This window comes from Anoplophora glabripennis, unplaced genomic scaffold (assembly GCF_000390285.2).
Source record: "Anoplophora glabripennis isolate ALB-LARVAE unplaced genomic scaffold, Agla_2.0 scaffold188, whole genome shotgun sequence".
Lineage (NCBI taxonomy): Eukaryota > Metazoa > Arthropoda > Insecta > Coleoptera > Cerambycidae > Anoplophora > Anoplophora glabripennis.
Genome location: NW_019416300.1, coordinates 690,783 through 710,885, shown reverse-complemented (window position 1 = coordinate 710,885; position 20,103 = coordinate 690,783). Strand labels below are relative to the sequence as shown.

The window sequence follows — 20,103 nt, the reverse complement described above, 5'->3', positions numbered from 1 at the left end:
AAGGCTTATTTTACTCACTTGTAACATAATATAGGTACTAGTTTTTAATATATAAACTGGAATAATAAAATATAGTCTTATTTATAATGTGCGTAAAGCGTATAAATATACCCTGTACGATATCCTTTATGTACTTTGTTTCTTCGAATTATTCATACTTGAAGTAAGTTACCGATAATTTTTATTAAACTGGGACTCATATGGTGTTGACATTGAATGGAAATTTTAACTCGTTTCATAATCTTTTATATTCATAAACTAGAATTTTCAACATCAACAATACAATCAAAGTGGAACAACAGATTTAAACAATACAATAACAATCATCATTTTCAATAAAGCACCTTAAACTATGTTTTGGTAGTACCCAAATAATTGAATTATTCGAGTAGGTCAATACATGTGTTTATAAAAATATATTAGAAATAACAAATACGTTATAGCTAAGAAAATAACTGTATCTACAGGGTGCCTCACATTTGATCTATTTCGAAATCTCAATCGTTTTCGAAATACAGAGTTAAAGGTCCCCAAAAAAATCACTTACTGTAAATATCGTCTGAATGTATCTTGGGGTAAATTTACATAAAATATGTTGAGATTTTAAAAGATACCATTTTCAGCAACTGTGTGTTTCATGACTTTCCCAAACAGTGTTGTAAGTGCTTCTTATATAAATTATTTTAAAAACAAACTTGATAATGTACTTAATTTTTAATAATTGTACCTGTCTACATTTGTAGTATATTTTTTCGCTCCACATGTTTGTTATTCTCTTTTAATCTGTAGTATTGTACCAATAGTACTGTTTTAGTTTATACTGTATGCTTATATTTTAGATTTTTTTTCATATTGATTTTTACTCTTGAGTTTTATAGATTTTTACCTCTAGTCTTATTATGTTAATAATAATAATAATAATAATTAAAACCGTCATAATTTCCACTTAAAATTTTGTAATTTCGGTAAGTTGGGAAAACAAATCATTTTCCATTTACAATTTTTTTTAAGTATAAAATAAGTTTACTACACAGTTGAATAAAAAGAAAATAACTCAAACCTGTTCGTTCCCAGAGAACATTTATATGATTTTTTGTTTCACAAACATTGGTGTAGAATTTTTTAGTTTTCTAGAGGCTGGTAATCGGTTGTGGGATAAAAAAATTATAACTAGAAAATGATTAATTTTTCAAATAAAATGAAGGAGATACACAGGGGGCTGCAAAATATTGTTCAGACGATTATAGAGTAAATTCTACATCCAGAAAGAAATATGAAAAAAAATCCCGTAAACGTAGGTCCGTAAATGTTTCGTTTTCGAAATACAGGATGTCAAAAAAATATAAAAAATGTTTTTTATTGATAATTTGTAAATTTTTTATTTTGCATGTACCGTCGGATATACAGGGTGGGCCATTAGTGTGAGAAAGTAAAATAACTCCCTTGTTATTCATAATACAGAAAAAAAAGTTTATATAAAAGTCATATTGAATCAAGAAACCTAAACTACAAAATTAATTTGATACATACAGGGTGATGAGTAAAAACGGGACACGCCAAATATTACATTTTTTAAAAGGGACACCCTGTATAGGGTGTTCCATTTAAAAAATGTAATAAAAGTATGGAAACAGCACAATAACTTTCGAAAAATGCATTTTGATGAAAAGTTAATCAGACAAAAAATTTAGGATTTTTCCCTGGCTATTCAATGGTTACCCTAGATTTGAGCTTGACCTTGACCTTTAAGGTTATTTCAAGGTCAAGTAAATTTTTTCAAATGGGATGCCCTAGTTTTGACCCCGGAAATGAAAAGAGCGGAAAATTTTACGTTCAGATATGTCCTTGACCATTTTCCGAATTTGACCTCTGATGGTCATTAAAGGTCAAATCAAGGTCACGCATGGTTTGGCGCGCTGTCTTGAAAACAACGGGTTGCAAAAAAAATGATCATAACTAACGTTGTAGGATTTTTCCCTGGCTATCTGACGGTGACCCTTGATTTGACCGTGACCTTCACCTTCAAAAACCGCATTATATCAATTTTGGCAAAAATCGGTTGATTTTTGAAATCGCGTCCGCCATCTTGGACTAAAATTCCTCAAAAACAGATTTCAGATTCGTAGTCAGCGACCCCAAAAACCCCCCTATACCAAATTTGGCGTAAATCGGTTAATATTTTGGAACCGCGTCCGCCATCTTGGATCCGCCATCTTGGAAAATAGTCAAGGACATATCTGAACGTAAAATTTTCCGCTCTTTTCATTAACTTAACTTTTCCTCAAAATGCATTTTTCGAAAGTTATTGTGCTGTTTCCATACTTTTGGGACACGTATATTTTTAAACATGGATTTACGAGAAAATTCTATATATGGCAATACAAACAGTTTATCATTTTAGTGCGGGGTTGCCAAGTTATGTAGAAAATTCTTCGAATATTGGAAAAAACATGACCTCGAAGAAGTTGTATTAACTTTCAACTACTAACACTTGGAGCAAAACTATTTGATAGAGTTATAGGCAAATGTTAGGAAAAGACTCCTATTTTATCTAATATCGATATTTTATACAAGGCATTTTCTATAATATGCTCATTTTTAGAAAGTTCAATCTTGATTTTCTAAAATTTTTCAAAACACCCTGTATTTTATTGTTCTATTTTATTCACATATCGATCCACTTCAACTTTTTTTAAGTATGTTCTACACGCAAAGCTGTTAGTTTTTAAGATGTAGCAACATTTCTGAAAATACTTAATTTTTATTATTTTATAGAATACCACAAATAAATATTAACTAATAACATTAACTTAAAAAGGAATGATAAATTATGAACTGACAAGTTGACTCAATGTGACAGTTTTTTCCAACGCCATTTCGTGCGACTGAAAATAATGAGAATTAGGTTTCCATAACTGTATCTGTAATAAAAATATACAGGGTGTTTTGGATACGAACCGACACAGAGCAGGGGTATGTAGGGGAACCCAAAATATGGTGATTTAACGCAACTTCACATATTTTCGATAAAAAAAAAATATCTCAGTCATACTTGAACTTAGAAAAACCAAATATGGTACACGGAGTGAGTGTACCAAGAGCGCTAATTGACAATAAGCAGAGTTCAATTGGAGCATTTTAAAGGTTTGATAAGGGATGATGCACCATTACTTTATAAGGAATATAAATCACCATATATGCCCTCCTCTGTGTCGGTTTTTATGTGAAACACCCTGTATAAAAGGTATTTATTTCTAACATTACCTCTCGAATTCGTCACGGGAAAACACTGAAGAATAATTGTACGAAATAATAATTCCTATGTGACTTTTTAATTAACAAATACACAACTAGATCTCGTCATGCCGAGCGAAATTGCTTGTCGCTTTAATATTTAAGATAACACATTTTTAAGATAATACTCACTAATTTTCGAATACAAATCACAGTCATCGAGTGTATGTGAATATTTGAATTGCGTGTTATTATAGTTTGAGTATCAGATTAACGTTTTGCTAATAATTTTGCCACGAGAACTTATATATTTGACGGCTCCGGTAGGCAGAGCAGAAACATCTCACACCTCAAACTAGAACTGTAGTGTTTTGATAAGGAATTCGTTAATGCGGAAGTACTTTGGTGGTGCCTTCGTCTGTAAAAGCGTTTATTATATTTTCAGTGGTGAGTATAACCTAATATTTTTTTAAGATTAGTCCAATTAAATGGACAAGTACAATTTTGATCAACTTGCCAACAATGAGTGATAGTAATTCAACAACAATTTTCAACTCCTGGCCAGGGATGAAAAAAATAAGATAATTCAAAAGGGATAAGAGCTAGAAAAAAAAGTGTCTTATAGAAGTTGTAGAGTATAAAATTTTACATAAAAATGATCTATTGACTTTTTCTCTTCCTACTAAAATTAACAATGTTAGGAAGGCTAGAAGTTAAGGAATGATATGATAAATTTAAAAAATCATAATAAGCAGAAAAATTAATGAATTAAACTTTTTTTTTCAATTTACTCCAAGAAATATAAACATTCTTGTCAGAGAAATACATAATGTTTTTTTATTTTTAATAACAAAGTTATAACAATTTTAATTTATTTAATCGACAATTTTAATGGTATGTCAAAACAAAAACAATTTTTTTATGTATCATTCGTTCTATTATTTAAAATAACGAAAAGCTACTTCCGAATTTTTTTTATACATATGACCCATGTGCATCGACAAAGACAACAATGATTGAAGTGTGGAGATCGCAGCTTGTGCCTGTCTCTGTCAATACTACAGACTTTTATACAGTGCTTTCGAAAAGTAACGATTAAATTCATTATTTTTTAAATTGAGAAGTTTTCGAAAAAATCCCCTGGCATTTTGTTTTTAAAAAAGGCACTTTTTGACATACGACCCATATTTGTGACGTCATCGTTGTTCGAGATATGACGTCATCGACAATTTTTTTAAATAGCAACCCCCAATTTTGACCATGCCATTTGAAAGAGCGTGTCATTCTACATACACAGATCATGAAAAATTATGGTGTTACATAACAAAAATTTCAAGAAAATAATGTTTGAAGATTTTAAAATTTAATTTTCACAATACTGAAAATGATAATGATTATGTAAAAATCGACTAAATGGTGCACCTCCCCATTATGCAACACCTGTCCGTGCTTATTTAGATGAGCTGTTCCCGAATCGTTGGATAGGGAGAAGGGGGCCGATTGAGTGGCCAGCCAGATCGCCTGATTTGACACCCCTAGATTATTTCTTGTGGGGATACTTAAAAAGCAAAGTATACGTTACTAGACCGGTTAATTTAGAAGATTTAAAAGCCAGAATTCGTCACGAGATACATCGTATACTTCCTGAAGTTATTGATAATGTCCAAAAAGAATTTATTAATCGTCTTGGCTACTGTCAGGCAGCCAACGGTGCACAATTTAATTTAGTCAATTTTTACATAATCATTATCATTTTCAGTATTGTGAAAATTAAATTTTAAAATCTTCAAACATTATTTTCTTGAAATTTTTGTTATGAAAAAATAATGAATTTATTCGTTACTTTTCGAAAGCACTGTATGCTAAAGATGGTGTTAGAAACAGGTTGCGTTCCTCAAATGCTTGAACCATTCTGGGTCTCTATGTATTATAAATCTATCTTTGTCATAAGCATACAAGTTCTTCAGGACATCGGTACCACGAGTGCGACAATAGCGAAAGTAATTTTTTATCTTTTTTCGTGGCAATGTCATAGGAGCTAACCAAAATTCAAAATGTGAATAAATTTGTACCTGCCTGAAAAGCAAAAGAAAAAAAAGCAACTTTTCATTATTTTAAATAATAAATCGATTGGTACAGAAAGAAAATTGTTTTAGTTTTGTTAAATCATTAAAATTGAAAATTAAAAAATTAAAATTGTTATAATTTTTTTAATAAAAACAAAAAATATATGTCTATTTTTCAGAAATGAGATAGTTCATATTTTTAGGAGAAGATTGGACTCTTTTTTAATTTTAGTAGTAGAAGCAAAAGTCAAGAGATAATTTTTGTGATAAATTTATAGTCTACAACTTTTATAAGAAACTTTTTTAGAGCTTTACCCCTTTTGTTATCTTGAAAAGCAATTTATTTTACTTTTTTGTAAAACAAATTACTGTTATTGTAATTATGTATCTCAAACTAATTTATATCAAAAACTCATGTTTTAAAAAATAGCCCTTAAGAACTGCAAAGGGTGTCCTTTAACTTTCTTCGCCGAATTAACCTTTGTTGAACAATTTTTATAAGTTGTACCAAATTTAATAACCTCAATTATGTTATTTTTATCTCCAGCATTTTTTATTGTATGTATTTGATTGTTTTTACGAATTATTTCAATAAAATTAGGCACGTTGTAAATAACTCTAATTCGTCGTATGTGTGTATCCATATCGAAAAGTCAAGTAACAGGTGGTATATCTTATCGTCGTAAACACTCATTAAGAATTGTCAGGCACAATGATTTAAAGATCAGTCTGAAATTACAGTCAACCTACAAAATCAGAACCTACTAGCACTTTGTTAAGTATTGTAATATGGATGGCCAGATAATGTAGACATTTAAAAAATATTTTTTTGTACCCAAACCGCTCATTTAATCAAAATTCTATAAGAGGCCCAAAAATTTTCAAATGGTATCACCGAACAAATAAAAAATAGTTGTCATCATTGCCCGAAACAGGAAAAAATTATGAACGGATACATACACCATACATGAATTTTGTAGGAGTTGTGAGTTTTAAAAAATACCCTGTATAACATCAAAATTTGTATATTGAAAGCAAAAGTCCACACCCCAAAAATAATCAAAATCGATTAATACATATTCGAGTTATTTACAAAATTCAAAAAATTTTCACTAACTTTGAGGCCATCTAGCGGCCAAACAAAGCGATTTCGGATATAGGTGAATTAGCCTAAATCTGTCTATTTTGAGTCCACAAATCTGTGGTCTTCCGTTGTACAAGTTATTCTGGGACGCCCTCTATATAAAACGTTATTTTTAATAAAATTCAAAAGGTAAACAAATTTGTACCTGCCAGAAAATTTACGGTAAAATAAAATTCCAAAGCAACTCTTCATTATTTTAAATAATGAATCGAATGGTACAGAAAAAGTTTTCGTGTTGTTAGATCATTAAAATTGGCAATTAAAAAATTAAAGTTGTTATAACTTTTTTGATAAAAATAAAAAATGGATATATATTTCTATGAAAGGAAAATTAATATTTTTAAGAGAAGATTGAAAAATCAAACTTTTGAAAATTCATTAATTTTTCGGTTTGATTTTTTTAAAATTCTCATAACATCACTTAATTTTAATAATAGAAGAAAAAGTAGACCATTTTGTAAAGTTTTATAATTTACAACTTTTATAAGAAACGTTTTTTCTAGCTATTACCTTTTAAAAACACTTTTTTTCACCCCTGGCTGAGGGATGAAAAAAAATTACTGTCATTTATTGTTATTATGTACCTCAAACTAACTTATATAAAAAATTTAGCAACTTGACCAAATGTTAAAATAATACAAAATATGGAAAGATTTTATTTTCTTTACCCAGGAAGAGTAATGAGTTTCTATGATTTCAACTTTGTCAGTTAGTCCAAAATTGAGTTTTTTTTTCAAATGAATATCAATATATTTTAATATCTCGTTATCATTTTGTTTATTAGGAAATTATTACATTTCAAAGAATAAGTATTTATTTTCATCAAATACATGTATCTTATTTTCAAGACGTTTTCGAAAGGTAGTTCCTGAGTAAATTGAGATTAAAACCATGACCACCGCTGTAAACACTTTACAAATATAGAAGCGAGCTGCGAGGAACCCTCGTATTCAGTGTTTCGCAAACGAATTTTGCAAGTTGAGCTAAATTTTAAATTAAATATTTTTACATTGAAAATTTCTAGGGTTGGCACCCCAGAGCCCCCCGCACCAGCGGCCGCTGGTCTAAAGCGGTTGTTAAAATCCAGTGTTGAAGTAAAAATATTTTTTCTCTCTTAAAAAAAAAACCTAGGTATATTTTGTTATATTTCGTAGATCGCACTGTTGTTAAAACGCAACTAACTGGTATTAAAAAGCAATATTATCGTCAGGTATCAGTAGTGAATATTTTTAAAATAATTTATTGGTCGGGATACACCCGTGGCCATAAAAAGATGCATTACCTGACAAACTAAATACTTATACTGCACTCATAAAAAAAAACAATTGCTCTAAAAAGTGAATGGCGAAATGCGTAGAAGTTGCAATATAATGTTTATAAACATTTTGTTACTTATAATCGTACACAATTAAACTTATATCCTGTCATTATTTTTATTGACCGGTGATATTACTTACCCATATATATCCCGCAACTAGTTTTCATGCGTTTTTGTTGTAGACTTTTATCGCTGAGGCATTTGAAAAATGAACAACACCGATGTAGAAGTCAAAGTTGGGCAGTTACCTACGATAGAAAAAATTAAAGTCTACAAGATCCGATGGCTGATCTTGGCCTTGTTCGTGGGGTTTTCAGCCACGAATTCCACCCAGTGGTTGCAATTTTCCATCATAGCAGACGTGGTGGTTAAGTACTATGGCACGTCAACGAATTGGGTGGATTGGACTTCCATGATATACATGGTTTTGTATATTCCGTTCATATTTCCAGGAAGCTACTTGTTAGAGAAACTGGTGAGTTCGAAAAATTTATGAAACATTCATTTTTGTTCGTAAGAAATATGCTTGTCTTGCCTTTGGAGTGTTACGGAGAAATTAGTTTTTAATATACAGAGTGAATAGAATTCCAGAAACAAGCCAATAAAGTACTGTAACAACCGCGGCAGAGCTTGCTTTGAGATGCTTTGAAATTTTCCCCGTTTGGAGAACATTTTCTAGCATTTTTAAAGCAATATAGAAAAAACAATTGATTCTTGCATTTCAAAGATGAAACAATAAATGTCTTGAATCAGATCACAGAGCACCATCAGATGTGTAGCGTTAGGTTAGGTTCTCAACAAGTGTTCTATTAAAAAAAATGTGCATATAAAAAATCACTTTTAATTAAGCCCTAAAAACTATACTTAAGTATTACTCATTCATATTTTACACGTTTCGTATGTCATATGTATAACAATTAATAAATTCATTATAATTGTTAGCAAAGATCTATTAACTTTTTTTAGTGATACATTCAAAATTATCAAATTCATTCCACTGTAATATACTAATTAAATATTTACCAGTTATTTCGTGGTCTAAAAACAGAATACCTGATAAATTTTTACTTCATTATCGTTGGCAATAAATTTTATTAACTTAAACCCTATAAATACTTAAGTAAAATAATTATTGCCAATTGGTACCGTAAAATGTTTATACTAGAAGAATTAAGCGGATTAGATTTTGGCAATAATCACGCTATTAATAACGTTCGAGTTGTTGCAGATTTCAATATTAATATTTAATTTCTAAACAGTTAAACAGTGTTTGTTCTTTTCCTAAAATTATCAACACAGATCCTATAGTGTGAAAGCAGGTTGTGATCCAAGAGAACTATTTCAAGTCTAGACGAGATATAACCTAAAATGTGTCGTATCTTAATTGTCCACTGGTAGAGTAGTTGTTTCCAACAATGTTATTAATGAAGAAATATTTCAATTAAAGAATATATTGTCTTGGAATATGATTCATTGAATCTACTGGGAGTAGGTTATGGTTTTGCACCCCATACCTCTACTACTGGGTTGAGCGGAAGTTTATCGAGATCTCGTGTGTCACGTGCGGTGCCTGGGTCGCCTGTTCACCGGCGAAGAGTCGAATGGAGTGATGGCAACTCTTCTCTCTTCATGGCAACCTCAACTAACACTTCTGTAGAGTACGTCGTGCTCTTAATTCTTGGAAATGTTTTAATTTTCAAATATTCGGAAGTGAGTTGAAAATTTTCGCGTCTTGGTGAGCTGTTGGCGATGGTTCAACATTGATAGCGTGGTCTGTTAGCATCGTCCGCTACGGCAGATGGTGTTGGCCGTAATTGGGGTGAAATTTTGTTTTGATTTGCACCTTCCGATGTGTGTCATAGGTCGTCTGTGATTTTTCGGCCATAGTTTCGCACTTTTGTCGACTGCAGAATTGGCACACTTATTTATTTATCTTCAAATTTTCATGATAACATTGACAATGCATTGCTAATAGTTCAGTTCAATTTAAAAAATTACGTAAAAATTTGTATATCTTTTAGCGAAATTTGGTCAGTAAATAATTGAACTAATGCTGTTTGACTTAGTAATAATAATATTTTTTAGGCAAATAGTTTTAAATATCTGTTTGCATTAAAAATACATTTGTTTTTTAAGTTAAAGTTGGACAAAATTATTTGAAATACTTAATAATACTTCATACCTGGAAAAGTTATGACGTCATGATATAAAAAATTTAAGAAAAAAATGCAATATGTACTAATAACTTTTACGACCGAAAACAATCAACAAATATCTTAAATCCCACATCTCAAAAGATCACGTTTATTTGTTTAGCTTACTTACATTTTGTTTAATAAACAGCCAACTATCACTAAATACTTGAACCGTAGACATTTGTTATCTTTATCAGTATATCTATTATCCAATCGAGATTAATTGCTTAGACAAAATCTATAAATCGATTATTTTATAATATCATTGTTAAAGGACATTAAGAAAGGATTATCTTAAATCAGTGCTAGACATAATTGACTATATTAAAAGATTTAAGAGGGAATAATTAATATTTATTAATGACTAAAATTCTGAAAAATGTTTGTGCAAATAAGTTTCCATTACGTCGATGTAATATACCTCCAAACTAGGCTGTAATTTGCAAAATTCCACTACATACAACATTGATAACTGACAGTGCAGTTATAACAATACTTATAAATAAATAATTAGTTATTAAGAATTCAGGAATTACGACATTCTTTTGCTACCTCAGCATTGGTTTTATTCGGTAGTATCTTCAGTAACAGCAACAGTATGATTCTGATAATTTCTTTGGGTTTTTTTTTATTTTCATTTATGAATATTAAACTATTTACCTCCAGTATGAATACTGCAACACACTCGTGATTAAGATTCAGCAGCTACGTTTCCTTTTTCTGGTCTATAGACAACGTCATATTTGCAACATGAGCATAAGCTTCCTTTTCCACAGAAAAAAGTGATTAAGATTAAAATATCTTTGTCCACGACTGTACTGTTAAATGTTTGCAGGGTTTGAGGAAGGCCATCATAATCGGCATGATAGGGACATGCGCTGGATCCTGGATAAAAGTCGGAGCAGTCCATCCAGATAGGTTTTGGCTGGCGTTCATTGGTCAGTCCATAGTGGCCTTGTCTCAGGTCTTCGTCTTGTCCTTACCAGCAAGACTGGCTGCTGTCTGGTTCGGACCGTCGCAGGTGTCATCAGCGTGCAGTATCGGAGTTTTTGGAAACCAGGTAAGGGTTATTAGCAAAGGACAAGGTATAGAGTCTGCAAATTGTCAACAAAGCAATATTTGTTAAAAACCGTTTATTTCGGAAAGGTACTAATTTGATGAACAATCTTAATCGCTACGAAAACTGATGATGTGCATCTCAAATAGCTCGTAAAATCTTTGATATCTCGTCTTCTTTACCATGTACAAAAATCCTTTTGTACATAATATGGAGTAGCTTGACGAGATAAACACGAATATTATACGTAGTCATTTTTGCCTTAGAACCATATTTAATTCTTATTTAGTATGTTACTTTGTACCTTTCTCAAATAAACGACTAATTCATTTTTAAGTAAGTCGCAGATACTTCTCTATAAGGATGTCCGTTAGTCAACGATCATCACCAATTACTTTATTGTTTCATGCCTATCTGCAAGCTCATGTCTGTCGCGTCCCCTTTGCAACATAACAATTTATTAATAAAAACAAGGAATTACATTTAGATTTCCCCATGAAGTTTAAAGTACTCATGTACTGAGTACAACTACAGGGTGTGCTATCAGAAAGTGTCAAAATCGATAAAACTACAATAATGTGTTCTTTTCTAGCTTGGTGTGGCATCTGGTTTTCTTCTCCCCCCAATGATAGTGCAAACCACTGACGATCTCGCCGCCACCACTCGTCAGTTTTACACGCTTTTCATTGGTACTAGTGCAGTGACAACAGTTCTGCTGATATTGATCATAATATGTAAGTCAAATATATTATTTAACAACAGCTACTATTTTTAGGTATTAAGGTAAGATAACTTGAGGATTTTAATGAATTCGGTAAACAAATTGAAATATTGTACTGGTAGCAACCAGATTTCCATGATGTTTTAAGAGTAATTTTACATTTTATACTACTATTGTTTAAATTTTATTGCATTGAAGGAGAAAAGTGCATATTAAATAGTAATAAAATTGTACTATTATTTTATTAGGGGGCTTGTAATAATAAAATTTCTATTTCTATTGGAAACTGTGTTAAATTTTCTGCCAGGTTTTCACTGATGAAATTGTTATTTAAGAAAATATAGATTATAAAGATGGAACTCCAGTAAAAGTTTTCTAATAATTTTTATTACATTTACTGAAGATTTTTCACCTCACTTTTGTCAGTCACGATTCCCGAATATTAGCCCGGTCAAAATAGACATTTTAAATAACGAAAATTCCGACAGAGCTAAATTTTGGTGGAGGCCTTGGGTACACCATTATAAATAAAGTGTCAAAAGTCCCCATCGATCCCATGTGTGTTAAAAATGTTATTCGGGGTCAAAGGTCAAAATTTTAGGTTTTTTGGATTTTTTTTCGAAAACAGTATGTTTCATCAAAAAAGTAGCCCTAACAAAAATTATAGATCTTAAAATTATCTACAAAAATGGTCCTTATATATATTTTTTAAGAATCACCATTCCTGAGATATCGCGATTCTAATAGTTGAAGAAGTCACGTTCTACATGATATGCACACATTTCCACACCACCTGTGGGGTAGTGTACTTTGGCGCGTTTTTTTAACGTGTTTTCCCCGGTAGACCTACTCCACGAACTGTAATGACGGAATTTTCAGGGACAATACTCTTTTAACTGTATGATGATTATTGATATTAATATTGGTTATTGACTTTAACTGTAGTTCTGATTTCTTTTGATATTTTAATCTGATTCATACTCTTCAAAGTCGACCTCAACAGTCATGTCTTCTTCGAGTTCTTCTTCTTCCTCTTCTTCTTGTTGGATGTTCGTAAATTGTTCAAATGAAGATGAATCAGCTGTCTCTTCATCGAAATCACATGAATCTTCGTCTGCTGTATTTAATTGGACATTTGAGAAAGACTGGCTTTGCCAATTAGTACACGCTGGAGAACACAGCAACCCTACTCCTCTACAGCCACATTTAGCACTACAACCTTTTTTGCAATTGCAAAAAATAGTGTTTAGGAGTTTTTCCAGAGCAGGTGGAAATAAAGTTTGAATCGGTTCCAAAGTATTATCTGTTAATATCCAATCCCACTCTTCTGGGTTCAGTTGATTGTCTAGCCATGTCTGAACTCGATACAAGTGTTGATTAGCAGAAGCCGATGTTGGAGGAAGACAAGATAGTTGTACTTGTTTCTAGTTTCGTGTATTTTTTACAGAAGTTAAATATCTATATTTATCTATACAATCAATTTTTTTTGGAGCTCCTTAACAGGAAGGAGAAAGCGAATTTCTTTTGTGATTATTGTTTGAGGTGAAGAATCAATTTCTGCAATCAATCAAATCTTTTTTCCAAATAATTTTAATAGTGATGTTTTACCCCTTCTGAACATTGCTGATGTAGTATCGCAGCCGGTATCGCATGTAAAAATAAGATATGGTTTTGGCATTTTCGATAAGCAGATAAACTTTTTGAAGAATATATTTCTGTTCGTTGTTGAGCCTTTGCAGGTTTTAAAAAGTATATAATTTTATCAATTGGAGTCCTTGCAGTGAGTAGTATTAATAAGTCAACATCTTCACCAACTACAATAGTTGTATTTGTTGCATTAAATTGTTCTGTTTCTGTTTCAATTATATGGATATCTGCGTCATTTTGACTAAGGGACTGAGTTTCTTTTGAGTGTATATTCTCAGAATAGTATAGTTTATACATAGAAGAGACACGAATAGGCATTTTTACTTGCATTAAGGGCCCGACTATGTATATACGTTGCATGTATGTGCATATCATGTAGAACGTGACTCCTTCAACTTTTAGAATCGCGATATCACAGGAATGGTGGTTCTTAAAAAAAAAAGTATAAGGACCATTTTTGTAGATAATTTTAACATCTATAATTTTTGTCAGAACTACTTTTTTGATAAAACTTACCGTTTTCGAAAAAAAATCCAAAAAACCTCAAATTTTGACCTTTGACCCAGAATAACTTTTTTAGCACACATGGGCTCGGTGGCGACTTTTGACACTTTATTTCTAATGGTGTACCCAAGGTCTCCACCAAAATTTAGCTTTGTCGGAATTTTCGTTATTTGACCACTATTTTTATGACTAATTTGACCGGACTAAATACCTTGTTTTGTCTAAGTATAGTGAACAGGCGTGATTTTCAAAACTGAGGTGAAAAATTTTAATCCTTCTCGTTTCAGTTTTCAAAAATGCTCCCGACACGCCCCCCTCCTACGCCGCTGCTCAGCAGGAGAAGGCCGAAGAAGTTAACTTTGTAGCTTCCTTGAAGAACTTAGTGAAAAACCGTTCCTACATGTTCCTTCTCAACGCTTACGGTATCAACGTGGGTATATTTTACGCTATATCCACGCTCTTGAACCAAATCATCCTTCAATATTATCCCGTAAGTGTTTTTTTTGTTATTACCACAAGTAGTTATTCAATTAACTTGCTGAGTTCTCACAATGCCGTCACACGTAATCGAATATCTCAAATTTTATCAAAGATTGTGGAGTTAAATAACAATTGAAGTGGGCGGATTAAGCATGATAATTTGTAACGATAATTACAAATATTTTGATTTAATTTGTAGACACGTGTGATGTGATTTTTTGTCTCTGTCTAATGTTATTATTTGTAGGTGTTGTGAAAAGTAGTTAAGCAATAAAAACAAGTTAGAATCTGTTATCAATCAGGGCACAATATTCATTTATTCTTTATTATTATTCAATTAGTGAAACTGATTGGAAAAAATTTACCTTAGTAAAACTTACCGAGTGCAGCTGATATTTAAATTTAGTCGAGTGACTTCATTTGTTGCCAACCAATACTATTTAGCCCAATAGTACAAGGTCATCGGTCATCAGGATTTTGCTTAGCTACTATACAGGATTATTCAGAACTTATCCAAATAAAATTTTGAATGTGCCTACAGGGGACTCTTACAAATACAATTTTGTAAAATAACAGGGCAATCATTAAAAATATCTTTAGGAATAACTGAAATATCAGCCAACCTCCATTTATGAAAATGCAATTTATCACTGTTAGCTTCTAAGACAATATGTTTTATTTGTTTTTTTTTGCTTCTTGTCTTGTGTTACATTTAAATGGATTAAAAAATTATTAAAATCTTATGTTAATGATTCAATTATCGTATTTAGTCTACCAAGGAATTAATACGAGGCAAAATAATTTTTTTTTCTGTGAATTTATAAAATTATCTGATGATTAATACGTTTCCCATATTTTATTAGCTAGAGCCAAAATATCATTGACATTTTCGTTATCAGCACAAACTTTATACAGTTATTGCAACATATAATAGTTCTGACGAATGCTTTTTCCATAAACATAAATATTTGCATTGCCTTTAAAGGTAGACTTGATATAATCTTGGTCAAGTTCAATTGTACTTTTAACTGAACTAAAATTCGTGTTTTAATATACAATGGAGTTTTTCTTCTTCTTGCCTGTAGATAGGTTCTATTCAAGTTGCATAGTACCGCGGCCTTATCAGGCCCATTGTGCATCCCACTGTTCAAACTTATTCAGCAAGTAGTTTTGTTCATTGTACAAAGTCCTAAAACTACTTTGTAGATACTTCTGTCAGCTCTCTGGGCTCCAAAAAGGGTTTTCATGGGCATCCGCATGGAACATGCATAGAAATTCCATCTGTCAAGTCAGATCCTCAGCAGATCAGACTGTCTACAAGCCCTAGCTTGTATAGATGAAGTGACAGTGTCCCATTATAAGTCCCATCACTTTCCCGAGCTGAATTTTATTGAACCTCGGCAACACATTTGTTCTTTTCTGCAAGGACACTTGTAAGTTCCTTCGCATGGCTTTGCCCTGGTGTCAAAGCCCAGTATTTCCTATGTTCTAACTGAGTCCATTTGCCCAGAGCCTTCCTGACCACACTAGGAGATGTGACCCAGAAGGGCTCTTAACCAATTAAAACTGTTTCGGATCCCTTCCTAGCAAGTCGATGCCTTTGAATCCTGGCACCCAACACAGTCTAACTGTATTAGTGGTAGCCAGTTTGGTCAGCATTTGTAAACATTCCCACGCAAGTTTTGAACTTACCTTATGTGCGTATAAAGTTTCAATTGCTGCTTGATTGTCAAAGAATATGTATATGAGTTTATATTTATAACATTCTCTGCTAAACACGCCATGATCGTGAACATTTTTCCTTGAAATACAGTGGGAAACTTCTCCAGATTCTAGCTTACACTCCAGATGGGTCTGAGCCCATATATTCCTGCATCTGTCGCCATGACCATTTTGGAGCCATCTCTCCGAGGTTTCCGTTTCCTCCCATTTGGTCTGATTCTCTCTTTATTGGAGTCTCGAAAGACTCATGGAAGTGAAACCTTGGAACCATCCTGACAACCATCCCCAGAGTTGGTTCCAACATAGATGTTTCCATAATCCTTCAATAGACCTCTCCAGTCATTATTATTCCTGAGTCGCTATGCTACTAACGATTTAGCATGACTTCTAGCGCAGCTGTCGGGGTCAATAATATCGCCCTCGTTATACCTAAACAGTCCAACCTCTCCAATGGAGTTGGTTAAAGACTTGTCACTTTTTTTTCTTTATGATTTATTTAAGTTCTGTTATTCTTGAAACTTCTGTCTGATATCTTGGTAGTTTTTCGATGTCCGAGTCTTTCACTACTTTCCCTTCAAGTTTCTAATGTTAATACGTCTGCCCTTTTTTGAATAAATAAAAGTGAAACTGTTAGTTTGCGATTCAGATTGCTATCGACTTTTGAAATGTAAGAAAATAATTAACAAATGAGTTCTACACTTTCTTAATTTCTTTCTGCAGGGTGCCAGTGCCGATGCAGGACGTATAGGACTGGTAATAGTTGTGGCAGGAATGGCGGGTTCTGTCGTTTGTGGTCTAATCCTCGATAGATATCACAAATTCAAGTAAGTAATTCGAAATCCTTTGAACTACCAATAAAACTACGCTGACGATGTACGAATGTTAATTAAGTTATGGCCAAACGACCTAACTGGTTGATATCAAAAAAGAAGTATTTAAATATAGTTTTTTTGTAGGGAGACAACTTTGGTGGTATATGCTTGTTCACTGATTGGTATGATCGCGTATACTTTCACGTTATCCAGAGGAATTTATATCGTCTACATAGTTTCAGCTCTGTTGGGGTGAGTACAATTTGCAGACAAACAAACACTTTTTTATTTCGCCTGCATACAAATACTGATATAATTATAATAGCTCAAAATGTGAAACAATTGACAAATGAAAATCACACTTTGCCAGTTAATAGGCCCATTCAGTAAAATTTTTTTATTGCGTATTTCAAATGTTTACCCCTTTATTAGTTAGTATGCCAAAAATCAATTTTTTGTTTCAACGAGAAATGTGTGAAATAAATTAATGAAAACAGAGCGCGGTAAAACGTTGAGCAACCATTGCTGACGTCATAATACCGGTACGGGCGACTGGCAGAACACTCCGCTCGCTCTCATCCCATTCTGTGTTAATACATACGGTGTGTGGTTCGCTTGGCAGTTTCGTTAATCATTGTTTTTATGTCTAAATGGGTCGAAACCGAGGATTGTACAAATATTGAATAGTTCCAGGCTGCAAAAGTACCTCAGGATCGACTCCGAATAAAATATTTATTTCATTACCGAAAAATGAAAAGTTTGTGTGATGTTATCCACGGTTTCCCCAGCCACGGTATGCAACTCAATACCACCTTCATTTTTCTTTGGTTGCACGTCTAGGGGGTTGTAAAATATTATTATTTGAACATTAGAACACAATTTTCAACTTTATGCCGGAAAAAAAATTCTACCCTATCTAAATGTTCGTGTTCACAAAAAATTCGAAATACGTCGGCGAGAGGGACCTATAAGCAACTCAGAACCACTCTCGTTTTTCTTTGGTTGCCCGTCTAGGGTTTTGTAAATATTATTATTTCAACATTTAGAGCAGAATTTTAAATTTTATACAGAAAAAAAAATCCATCTAAACGTACCCGTTCACAAAAATTTCGAAATACGTCGGCGAGAGGGACCTATAAGCAACTCAGAACCACCCTCGTTTTTCTTTGGTTGCTCGTATAAGGGGTTATAAATATTATTATTTAAACATTTAGAGCAAAATTTTCAAATTTATGTCGAAAAAAAAAAAATTCTACCCCATCTAAACGTTCCCGTCCACAAAAATTTCGAAATACGTTGCGAGAGGCACCTATAAGCAATTTATTTAAATAATAATATTTTACAACCCCCTAGACGGGCAACCAAAGAAAAACGAGGGTGGTTCTGAGTTGCTCGCACATACACGTCGTCGCATACATCCACAAGTACCGAGTCTAGTACGTTGGGTACATTTGTACAAAAATGGAAAGCAACAGAAAATGTAGAAAAGCGAACCATTTACGTCATTGAGAAAAATCCGAAAATGTATTTAGATATTCCAAGACATTCTATGTTTATAATAAATATGTTGTGTGAAAAATGCATTTTAACAAGACTTGATGTATATCTCTTATACACTCTCTATTTATACACTTAAAAATATAGGTATATAATATAGGTAAAAGTATAGCAAATATCTACACATCTCTCCGTCTGCTCGCGACTTGATCGCCGAGTGGCCGGTATTGTGACGTCATTAGCTGTTCTCTCGCAGTGTTGACCTTTTTAAGGGTCTTACAAATTCAAAATTAAATATATCACTTATTATTAATCCTATTGACCTAATTTTTTAAAGATATAATTAGGTGGTTAAATACTATCAGAAAATGAAAGAAAAAGTTTAAAATTAAATATCACTGAATGGGCCTATTATGTAGAAACTAAAACAGTTATCTAAGCGGAATATTTTTGAATATTTTGGCAGCGTTGTCAAATTTCTGTTTTAGTAAAAGGATTTTAGGGAATATAATTTTATTGACATCGTTATATCAGTAATTCTGTGTGTGTGCTAAACAAAGTATTTTGAAAATATTTTTTTCCATTTTAAGACGTATGGTTTAAAATTTAAATGCCATTTGTTATTTAAACGCATTTAAATAAAATAAATCTACTGACAAAGCCATATCTATATCTTTTAATTGTGTCTACTTTGTTAATAGTTTTGTGATTCCACAAATCTTCAGTATAATAGGAAAGTGATTATACATTTCAAGAGAACTACTTAACTCTCGATAATATCACCACTTCAACTAATCCTGGAACAAATAACGTTTAAACTTTTATAGAGATTCCTTAAAGATTAGTTTGTAATGAAAAGTCAATCCTGAAGATAAAATAGTTTACTTTGTTAATTTTTAATATGTTTAGATTCCTTTACTGATCACCGGTATTAAAAGGTTAAAGATACGTTTTTAGTGGTTATACGTATCTACTAATTTGGCATTGAAATGCACCAAGCAGGTCTTCGTAAAAAAAAAACAAGAAACAAACGTACATAATCGTAATTTTTTAAAAAATGTTCAATTTATTATTAGCTCCAGTTTTTTACTTTATTATAAAGGTATAAAGTATAAACCTAATTCAAATAAATTTTTTAAAAAATCTTAAAAATCCCATCAAATGAAGTCAAACAATTTACTTTTATACCAAAAAATATACAGAGTGACCCATTTGAAAGCGGGCCACCCTCATAACATTTTTATTTATGGAGCGAATTTGACGAATTTTTTTTTGAAATGTGGAGGGAGAAAAGATGTATTTTGGGGCCAAGCGGCGTCCAGTTTTTTTTTAACCAAGGCCTACTAGATCATATTCAGAGGCTGAAAAATCCAGAATCCATATTAGCGATTTTTTTAGAAAAAATCTGCGTACGCCACTGGATTCGGCGTCCCCTGAAATGGATCTGTACCAAATTTCATGAAAAAATATTCAACATTAACGATTCTNCATTTGCCTTTTCGATATACAGGGTGACTCACAAACGGTGATCAAAAATGAAACCTCGTATTCTTTGACGACTTTTAAAGGGAGTCTTTCCTATAAAGTTTTTATCTAGGACGCTTCGTTAAAAATATACAGGGTGTTAAACTTCAAAAAATATTTTTAATTTTTTTATATAATTTAAAAACTAGTAAGTGAAATAATTTGAAATTGGGCACATGTAT

At 32.2% G+C, this 20,103-nt stretch overlaps 1 protein-coding gene across 2 annotated transcripts in view; it reads left to right on the top strand.

Annotated features, from left to right (window-relative positions):
• LOC108906026 (uncharacterized MFS-type transporter C09D4.1) overlaps positions 1–20,103 on the top strand; it is a 38,049-nt gene that overhangs the window by 14,205 nt on the left and 3,741 nt on the right. Inside the window, exons 2-8 of one of the 2 annotated variants that reach the window (XM_018709161.1) lie at positions 3,562–3,681; positions 7,945–8,237; positions 10,793–11,017; positions 11,607–11,748; positions 14,174–14,376; positions 16,809–16,912; positions 17,045–17,152. In XM_018709161.1, coding sequence (XP_018564677.1) covers positions 7,971–8,237; positions 10,793–11,017; positions 11,607–11,748; positions 14,174–14,376; positions 16,809–16,912; positions 17,045–17,152 — 1,049 coding nt within the window. In that variant the 5' untranslated portion in view covers positions 3,562–3,681; positions 7,945–7,970. The remainder of the gene's footprint in view (positions 1–3,561; positions 3,682–7,944; positions 8,238–10,792; positions 11,018–11,606; positions 11,749–14,173; positions 14,377–16,808; positions 16,913–17,044; positions 17,153–20,103) is intronic. The other variant, XM_018709160.1, reaches the window with a different exon arrangement.